At 38.8% G+C, this 9,810-nt stretch overlaps 2 protein-coding genes across 10 annotated transcripts in view; both read left to right on the forward strand.

Annotated features, from left to right (window-relative positions):
- Nucleotides 1-5,378, forward strand: part of zcchc14 (zinc finger, CCHC domain containing 14) — a 74,926-nt gene extending 69,548 nt beyond the window's left edge. For all 4 annotated transcript variants that reach the window (XM_062035816.1, XM_062035817.1, XM_062035818.1 and 1 more), the window contains exon 13: nt 4,545-5,378. In XM_062035816.1, the coding sequence (XP_061891800.1) occupies nt 4,545-4,600 (56 nt within the window). In that variant the 3' untranslated portion in view covers nt 4,601-5,378. The remainder of the gene's footprint in view (nt 1-4,544) is intronic.
- A 1,182-nt stretch (nt 5,379-6,560) lies between these two features.
- LOC133641475 (uncharacterized) lies at nt 6,561-9,622 on the forward strand. 6 transcript variants are annotated; one of them, XM_062035217.1, is made up of 10 exons: nt 6,561-6,659; nt 6,815-7,531; nt 7,631-7,751; nt 7,845-7,979; nt 8,066-8,416; nt 8,499-8,701; nt 8,797-8,956; nt 9,084-9,190; nt 9,283-9,355; nt 9,455-9,622. In XM_062035217.1, the coding sequence occupies exons 2-9, from the start codon at nt 7,028-7,030 to the stop codon at nt 9,298-9,300; spliced, it is 1,599 nt and encodes a 532-aa protein (XP_061891201.1). In that variant the 5' UTR covers nt 6,561-6,659; nt 6,815-7,027; the 3' UTR covers nt 9,301-9,355; nt 9,455-9,622. The 6 variants fall into 6 exon arrangements, with proteins under 6 accessions (XP_061891201.1, XP_061891203.1, XP_061891204.1 ...); XM_062035219.1 differs by having other exon boundaries at nt 9,283-9,351; nt 9,453-9,622; XM_062035220.1 differs by having other exon boundaries at nt 7,848-7,979.
- The last annotated feature ends 188 nt before the right edge of the window (nt 9,623-9,810 follow it).

The raw sequence follows: 9,810 nt of genomic DNA on the forward strand, positions 1-9,810 counted from the left end.
AGGGTGACGTTACGTAACACCTGTGAATGTGCCTGGAAATGATTGCTTGGAGAGATGTCACATGTTGAGCTTTGTTTGCATGGCTAAAGACTGTACCCACGTGAAGGGTTCCTTCAAAAAGGATGCACAATTACATTTCAGATTCCTTGATGCACACCTGCAGGAATTGCATGAATTCCGGGAGGGTGCGTGTCTTGCCAGAACACCGGCTCAAATTGGAGAGCAAGCTGTAACAAATGTGTCGTCTATCCACAGTGCAAAGCTGCTTCTAAGGCTAATTCTCACCACCGTGGCGGAAAATAAACAATGTTTCGTCCAAGTAATTATATCACTGGAGGACGAGAAAAAAGTAATAGGATGTTATTATCGATACCTAGTATAGTATCATTATATGAACGATACTAAAGTGACTAGATCAGGATCTCAGGGCATACAATCGTTTACAACTGGACTGTTCGGTTCAGAGGTCCCCAAACTACGGCCCGCAGGCCAGATTCAGCATCCAAAATCCAGACCGCGGGAAGTTCCAAGTTAAAAAAATGAAAAAAAGTTGTATTTTTATTTTATTTAAAAAAATGTATTTTATTATTAAATCTGTCCTTTCAAATTATTATTATTTTTTTAAATCTGTCCTTTCAAATCTGCAGCCATTTTTTTAACTCAATGCCAATAAGGTTGGGGACCCCTGGATTGGTTTGTCTTAGAAGACATTTGGCCTCTCATCCAAGTCGGCTTCATCAGTTCCTGCTCATAGACTTAGATCGGTCAGATCTGGACTAGATCTGACAAGCCAAACAGTCCAGTAGCGATCGATTGAGTTCCCTGAGAAGACAACCACCGGGATGAATGAGAACATCCACACACATACGACTAGATCAGGAGTCTCCAAACTTTTTTCCACCAGGGGCCCAATACTGAAAAGTCAAAACATTTTGCAAAAAAAAAGTCAATGCTAAGAACACAAGCTATACATAATTAATGACAACACTTGGTGTACGTTTTGTGTTATAAGCAGAGGTGGGTAGAGTAGCCAGAAATTGTACTCAAGTAAGAGTACTGTTACTTTAGAGATGTATTACTCAAGTAAAAGTAAGGAGTAGTCACCCAAATATTTACTTGTGTAAAAGTAAAAAGTATGTTGTGAAAAAACTACTCAAGTACTGAGTAACTGATGAGTAACCTGTTCGTTTAATGATGACGGCAACAAATAATGCACAAAAACCTAAAAATAGCAATGAGCAAATTCAGAGCCAGGAATATCTCTTAAGCAACTAAAACAATAATATATATTAAATAATAATACATCAACATAAAAAAAATGAAGGCAAATTGAGCCACAATAACTTAACAGCACCATAGGCTCAGTAGGCAGAGATTACAGAGGAAAATAACAAGTTAGCCTTTACGCAAACCATAAACTGATAGGTGTGGGCTGCACCTGGGAACACACTGATTGGTGTTTCTATGCATGCGTGTGTGTGTGTGTGTCTCTCTCTGAGGCTGCAGTGCGTTAATAAATGTCCCCACACGATGTACATTTGACAGTGATTCATAGCAGGGAAGCTAACATCAGCCTACGGTGACAGCCAAAATATCTACTAACGTTACTTACCGCGATGTGCTTCCTCAAATTTGATGTTGAGTTCATGTAAGCTTAAGCTTGTTAATCATGTGATTACGGAGTCAAACGTCACCAGTGACTGTATTTGATTGGTGAAACGGAGTCAAACGTCACCAGTGACTGTATTTGATTGGTGAAACGCAGGCATGCGATAGATCCTACTTTGAAGGTCTGTCTGACAAACCAAAACAAACAAAGCGTGCATTAACAGATCGATAAAAATCAGTAGCGAGTAGCGAGCTGAATGTAGATAAATGGAGCGGAGTAAAAGTAGCATTTATTCTCTATAAATATACTGAAGTAAAAGTAAAAGTATGTTGCATTAAAACTACTCTTAGAAGTACAATTTATCCCAAAAGTTACTCAAGTAGATGTAACGGAGTAAATGTAGCGCGTTACTACCCATCTCTGGTTATAAGTAGCAATCCTGTGATTATTAGTTATCATTATCAAAGTTTCTGTTTTTTCTCTTGACGTTACTTCTTTTGATCTTTTTTCTTACATTTTTACTTTTTAGAATTTTATTCGGACAATTTGGGGCAGGCCAACAAAACTCAAGCTGTGGGCCAAAAACCTGAGACTAACTCAATATTTGACAGAATTATTGTGTTGCTTGTTTTTATTGTTGTGTACAAAGTCAGGGAGTATGAGTCTCTAGTCTAGATCAATAGGAGTTTTTGTTTCGTTATTGTGCACCAGTAGCCACCTTATTCAGTAAAAAACTAATTGAATATGCCATTTGATTTTCAACAATACTAGCAAGTGTAACAAGATAACCTTTTTCTGTTAATGTGTTGACTTCTTTGTTATAAAATAGTTTGTTATACAATCTTTGGTCAAAGTATCAGATGGCGATGTGAAATTGGATGGGAAGTGAGGCCAAAACTGTTGATGTGGACATTCTCCTCGCTAGTTTATCTGCGGCTGGTCCATGCAGCGGTGCAACAAGGGCCTGTGCACTACATGCGGCACATAGGGGGCGCCAAGACAATGAAAGTCTGCATTGTTGGTGGTGGTTTGTGTACCTGTACATTAGTTTTGTCAAAGTCAAGGCCCGCGGGCCAGTTCCGGCCTGTGAATGAATGATCTATGGCATACCCTATGATATTTGATTAGTATTAGAACCAGCCCTCAGGCCACATCCGCCTGCTTTGAAGGAAGTGTGTTTTTGTCTGTGAGCCTGTTGAAAAATGTTTTCCCTTGAAATTAGTGATAGAGCCATACACAAATGTTGGATTATTAATTTAATCATTAAATCAAATACAGTACACTGTGTTAGGTCTTGCAATCATTTTACCGTATTTTTCGGATTATAAATTGCTCCGGAGTATAAATCGCACCGGACGAAAATGCATAATAAAGAAGGAAAAAAAACATATTGAAGTCGCACTGGAGTATAAGTCGCATTTTTGGGGGAAATTTTTCGCCATTCCCTTACAAGTTTCTCGCTTACTCCAAACTTTCTTTCTGCTGCTCGATTGCTGTTTTCTGCTGCATATTTCACTACTTCCAGCTTGTAACCTGCAGTATATGATTTCCTTTTCGGTGCGATTTTTGTTCAGCCCCTCTCAATTTTTATAAGTTACCGCCAATGTTGAAATGATCAATTTTCATAGGTACGGAAGTAGTAGCAGGTAGCATCTTTTTTTTCACAATGCCCTTTTGCCATGACCCGCCCCCGCCAAATTTTTATTGGTTGACGTGTGTGTGACGATTGCTGATATACGCCTAGTCTCTTACGTGAATGAGATAAATAATATATACCGGATTTTTCGGATTATATGTCGCAGTTTTTTTTCATAGTTTGGCCGGGGGTGTGACTTATACTCTAGAGCGACTTATGTGTGAAATTATTAACACATTACCGTAAAATATCAAATAATATTATTTAGCTCATTCACGTAAGAGACTAGACGTATAAGATTTCATGGGATTTAGCGATTAGGAGTGACAGATTGTTTGGTAAACGTATAGCATGTTCTATATGTTATAGTTATTTGAATGACTCTTACCATAATATGTTACGTTAACATACCAGGCACGTTCTCAGTTGGTTATTTATGCCTCATATAACGTACACTTATTCAGCCTGTTGTTCACTATTCTTTATTTATTTTAAATTGCCTTTCAAATGTCTATTCTTGGTGTTGGCTTTTATCAAATACATTTCCCCAAAAAATGCGACTTATACTCCAGTGCGACTTACTTATATGTGTTTTTTTCCTTCTTTATTATGCATTTTCGGCCGGTGCGACTTATACTCCGAAAAATACAGTATTTGATATTTTACGGTAATGTGTTAATAATTTCACACATAAATCGCTCCAGAGTATAAAAAGCTGCGATTTATAATCCGAAATATACGGTAATATGTTTTCATAAATGTTGAACCAGTCCGGCCCTCGGGTTGTAGCAAATTTGTTTTTTTTGGCCCTCTGATGTATTTGACTTTGACATCCCAGCTGGTGTCCATGATATAATCAATACCAGGGACTGTATCCCCCTTTACAACACCCAAATTAGGGTATCCACTTAGGGTAAGGGCTTAAAATCAGGGTTGAATGGCTATTAGTTTGGATCCTGACATATTCAAAGTGGGACTTTTTAAACTAGTCTTATGGATTCTGTTCATTGTTGCTATTTCAGTTCACGGTTTGGGGATTTATATTAGGCTTAGGGCAGGTGTCCTCAAATAAGGGCCAGCATCTTCAAAATAAAACAAATAATATCAAAAACAACAAAGAGATTAAGAATAATACAAATATAAACAACCAATGTGAATACCTGCTGAGATTGTTCTGCTTGTTTCATAAATTGAGCGTCATGACATCACGATGTAAGGCATGTGTGTTTTACTGGACTGGCATGTCCTGTCTTGAAGCACCTTTACTTGCTTACTAATGTTTGTTGTTGTGTTTGACAGGCTCTTTTCGACTCAAGTACACGCCTCACTCTGACAGTAAAGACTCAGGAGACTGACCGGGGATTTCAACAAAACTGCAATTATTTTCTTCTGAGACTTCAACCACCACTTCTCTTCTGGTGGGAAAAAACATTTTCTATTCTCTAACAGCAGTTACCTCAACAAATAAGGAGCATCAGCCGAGGACAGTGACAATCAAACTCCACACGGATTAAAAAAGTGAAATCAGGAACTTTACAAGCTTGATGACCATAAAGACATTACAGGAAATCATCTTCACTCTTTTTGAACATAAATCCTATATTTTTGTATTCATGTGGACATGTCCTCCTCCTTTAAAGCTCTTCACGCTTCTTGCTGCCTTGATAATCAAGTGTGACTTTGTGATTACGTTCATGTTTTCTACATAGTTGCCATTTTGTCTGTCCCTGCCTCAATGGGCCTGATTTTCATGTTGGCTTTTATCCTTAACAGTACACAGCAAAAAGTGTTGTGGTTCAAAAGTAGTTGACTCAAGTTTGTGGGCAGGACCCAGTGAACTGTTGAAAAAGAACCCCTGGAGGGTGCAGCACTGACATGTGCCGTCTTTATTGAAATGTTTTTGTGGGATTGTACAAAAGCATGTTTTTTTTACGTCTCACGGGAAGACCCGAGTTGGTTGAAGTGGTTAAGTGGGACTTGAATCAATCACACTGCATGTTGCTTCCTTTTTGGTTAAAAAAAAGGAAGTGATTTTAAAATGTTCCTATGCCAGTATTTTAATAACAACAACAAACACATTTGGAGAGAAAATTATTTTGTACAATAAAGTATTTTTCTATTTTGGCAAGTTCATGGCGAGATTTATTTGACATCATTTTACATATTTGTGGGGTTTTGCTTAGGGATGTCCGATATCGGCTTTTTTGCCGATATCCGATATTCCGATATTGTCCAACTCTTACTTACAGATACCGATATCAACCGATACCGATATATACAGTTGTGGAATTAACACATTATTATGCCTAATTTGGACAACCAGGTATGGTAAAGATAAGGTCCTTTTTTAAATAAAAAAAAAATCAAATAAGATAAATAAATTAAAAACATTTTCTTGAATAAAAAAGAAAGTAAAACAATATAAAAACAGTTACATAGAAACTAGTAATTAATGAAAATGATTAAAATTAACTGTTAAAGGTTAGTACTATTAGTGTGGCTTGTACAGCCCTTTGAGACACTTGTGATTTAGGGCTATATAAATAAACATTGATTGATTGATTGATAGTGGACCAGCAGCACACACAATCATGTGTGCTTACGGACTGTATCCCTTGCAGACTATTGATATATAATGATATATAATGTAGGAACCAGAATATTAATAACAGAAAGAAACAACCCTTTTGTGTGAATGAGTGTAAATGGGGGAGGGAGGTTTTTTGGGTTGGTGCACTAATTGTAAGTGTATCTTGTGTTTTTTTATGTTGATATAATTTATTTTTTTTTAAAAACGATACCGATAATTTCCGATATTACATTTTAAAGCATTTATCGGCCGATAATATCTCTAGTTTTGCTCAATGAACAAAAAAAAGTTGATAAATTAATGTCACAAAATGCTAACAAGGTGTGTACACATTTCACATTCCACCAACCATTAACGTAACGTTACTGTATGGTTCTCTTTTGGTTATAGCAAGATGAGAACGTTCTAAGAACGTTCTTAGAACATCAAAAACTATAGATATGTTCTAAGAACGCTTCTATATACCAAATATAATTTGCCTGCAATGGAAACAGCAACTGTTAGGCTTTTATAAGTGTTTTTTTTCGCAAATTTACTTTTTATACAATATGTTGTAACGTCTCCCCAACTTTCTGCGAAAGTGTTGTGTTTTGTGAACAATCTGACGCCGGCTGAGTCAATGCTGCACGCACAGTAGGTGGCGGTAATGTACACACAAGGTTGCTTGCCAACCGCCATAAAAATCAAAAGAAGAGGAAGGAGAAGAAGAAGAAGAATGCAGGCATGCACAATTGAAGCTGCTTCGGGAGACAAAGAAGGACGAAGGCTAACTACTTCCAGAATCCCGATTTTAAAGCAATTTGGTGCGCCATCCATTATCACATGTAAGTAGATAGAAAGAGTGAAATACGAAGCACGTTTTTGTATAACAATTTCCAACCTACATGATTAATTTCAGACCATTTTACGGTTTTAGCGTTGTGTCAAATGCGCGCCATGCTCAACGGCCGGCGCTAACTAGCATACATTTCTCGTGCAGGTTGGCTGTTATAAAGTTTCCAAACTGACCAAAGACCAACGAATGACTTCTGAAGAAGGGTGGATTTATCTGTAGCCTAGTTAAACAATAATTTGCCCCGTCAGTGTCATGGTTTGAATGCTGCCTGAACGTTCCGTGAACGTTATAGTTCCGTGTGGGCGATAATAGGGCAACCCATTTTCCTTGGGGTTTTTTTTTTATAGAATAAACACAATGAAGAAGCTTCAACAGAGGGCTTATAAGCGTAGATGGGCTGCCACAACTAGACATTTGAAGAAGCAATGCCGGCAGTCAACTTTAGAATTAGAGAGTGATGATAGCGAGCAAGAGAATGACACGACAATCTTATCAAGTCCAGAAACAGTGACCAGCCTTCAGTACATGGATGCTGCGGGGACTACTTCCTGCACTGCCGCGGGTGCTGACAATGCCACCTACAGTGGCCTTGATAGTGATGAAAATGATGCTGATTGGAGACTAATCGACCATCATGTCACCTTGTCATCTGATTCAGAAAATGAGAGTGATAGTGAATGCTTTGAAGATCATTTGAGATTGTTGGCAACGGAATATCATGTCAAACATAATGCATTGGACAGCCTTTTGAAGCTACTCAAGAAAGTTTTCCAGATGGCTCCTTCTTTTGTGGTCGTTGAGTTCCTTGGTGAACGTTCAGTCGCTGTTGTCCCAACCATATGGACAGAAGATCATGGAAAGGTTATTACTTTTTCTGAAAAGTACTGTGCACAGGCATAATATTGTAGCTTATTATGAATTATTATGTCATTCATCATGACTGGATTATTTTATCTTCAGAATAGCTTCTGCTATTGGCCAAGGCCAAATCCTACCCACTCCAGAATCCGGAAAGCTGAGATTCCTGACAAAGAAGTCTGGGATAGGCTGCCAATTCGGGTTTTCAGGAAAACATTCACTGGTAAGGGAATATTGTCAAAGTCATATCATGTATATTTTAAACAACATAAATTAGATTCATCTTGAGTCATCAGTATACTTTGAAATTTTGCAAAAGACTTTGACAAGGCCCTTCAATACGAAAAACAAGCTGAAATGTTTTTGAGCCCAGAAGAAGTGTCAACCAAACGGAGCCACATCACCCCTGAATGTTCTAGAAACGATGAGGAAGATGTGTTTGATGCTGACGGTATAGTCACTTTTCAAAGACTGTTTACTTACAATACTCAAACACTACTTAGTGGTGCATAAATTTTATTGTCTTCGTTGGTTTAGACAAAGAGGAAATTCGGCCAAAAAAGAAGTGCAAAAAAGAGAAACCACAGATCCTCGTCCAGGCACCCCCACTGCCAGAGCTCCCACCATTTAACTTTCCAATCTCCAGCGAGTACCAGACCACTTCAGCCAGTACCAGCCAATACCAGACCACTCCAAGGCATCCAGGCCGACCCCACAGTCCAGCGAGAAGCAGCACTTCCAGGCTCAGTCCAGACAGGAATAATGCATCCAGCTCAAGCAAGTACCAGACCGCTCCAGCCAGTACGAGTCAGTACCAGACCACTCCAGCCAGTACGAGTCAGTACCAGACCGCTCCAAGAAGCAGCAGGAATGCCCTTGACAGTGAACGTTAGTTGATAGGTGGTGTTAAACAGGCTGTTACAACGGGCAGTAATACGAATGACCTCTTTGACTTTTGTTGTCTTTGCAGTTTTCCAGTTGAACATGAAAGTTCAAAATATACTTGAGAACCAGGGAGAAATGATGCGCATGCTGAGAGGGCTGGCAGCACAGTCTGTGGGGCCAGAATCTGTGGATGTTCAAGATCTCATTGATCAGCCTTTCGAGACTCTTGAGCAGCTGAAGGCCTTCTGTGAACGGCTCGACACTGATCTTCTGCTCAGAAAGCAGCTGGTAACTAGTTTTAATTCCCCACTGCAAAAATGTCTTGCTCAGTTATCAAACAATTTCTAATCAAGTACAATATTTTTGTTTATTTATTTGTATAGGTGAAAGCTCTTACTGCTCTTGGTGGGCAGAATCTGGCAGACACGGTGAGGACAATGCTGAGGAAAATTGCCACAAACAAAGTCCTGGAGCAGCTTGGCCTCCGTGGAAAGTCAGGAAAAGTGGCGTTTGAGGACTTGCCCCTTTACAGAATAATAAATAGTAAGTGTTAATAATAGGTTTGCATCTTTGAACATACAGTATGTTGCATGTATGCTCACAAGGTCGATCTAGCTGTTATTACAGTATTTATTCTAAAAGGAATTGTAAATTGTGCTGGTGATTGCAGAGGCATGCAGGGGTGTTAACAAGCAGACGACCACAGCTGAAGTGGATTGTGAGCTTGGAGAGGTCCTGAAACTGGCCACTTTTCGAAAGGGAGGTTCAAAATTTGAGGTACGGAGAAGATAAGATATCCCAATTTTGAATTCCATTTTATTGAAGTTCCACTGCATGTCTTTTGAATTTGCAATTATAACTACTTGCAGGAGAAGAGGAAAAATTAAGAGGGAGGACAAAAAAGGAAAAAGAAACAAGCAAAAGAACAGAGTGAGATGAGAGGTAAATGATAAAGTAATTATGTCAATGTTTTAATTCAATTCAATTAATCTACATTCCAGTGCTGTCTTTGTTGTATTTGTGATAATTATTTACTTCCAGGATTTGGGTTTCCCTGCTTGGGCTGCTGCCCCCGCGACCCGACCTCGGATAAGCGGAAGAAGATGGATGGATGGATGGATTTACTTCCAGGAAGAGAACCAAGAAGGGGTAGGATACACTGACGCGCACGACCAAGACCACTGCATTCCATTCCATTTGTATTATAGTTATCACTAATAAAGAATTAATTTTGTTGAAATTTCTGTTTGAGTGTTATTCCTGACAATATAGCATAAAAACAGATGTAAATAGCATGTTCCTAAACGTTCTGCTAACCAAGCTAGAACTCCACAACCTCACGTTCTTTGAACGTTATAAACTAACGTTCCCAGAACAATGCCACTACGTTCTCCTAA

Source organism: Entelurus aequoreus, linkage group LG24 (assembly GCF_033978785.1).
Source record: "Entelurus aequoreus isolate RoL-2023_Sb linkage group LG24, RoL_Eaeq_v1.1, whole genome shotgun sequence".
Classification (NCBI taxonomy): Eukaryota; Metazoa; Chordata; class Actinopteri; order Syngnathiformes; family Syngnathidae; genus Entelurus; species Entelurus aequoreus.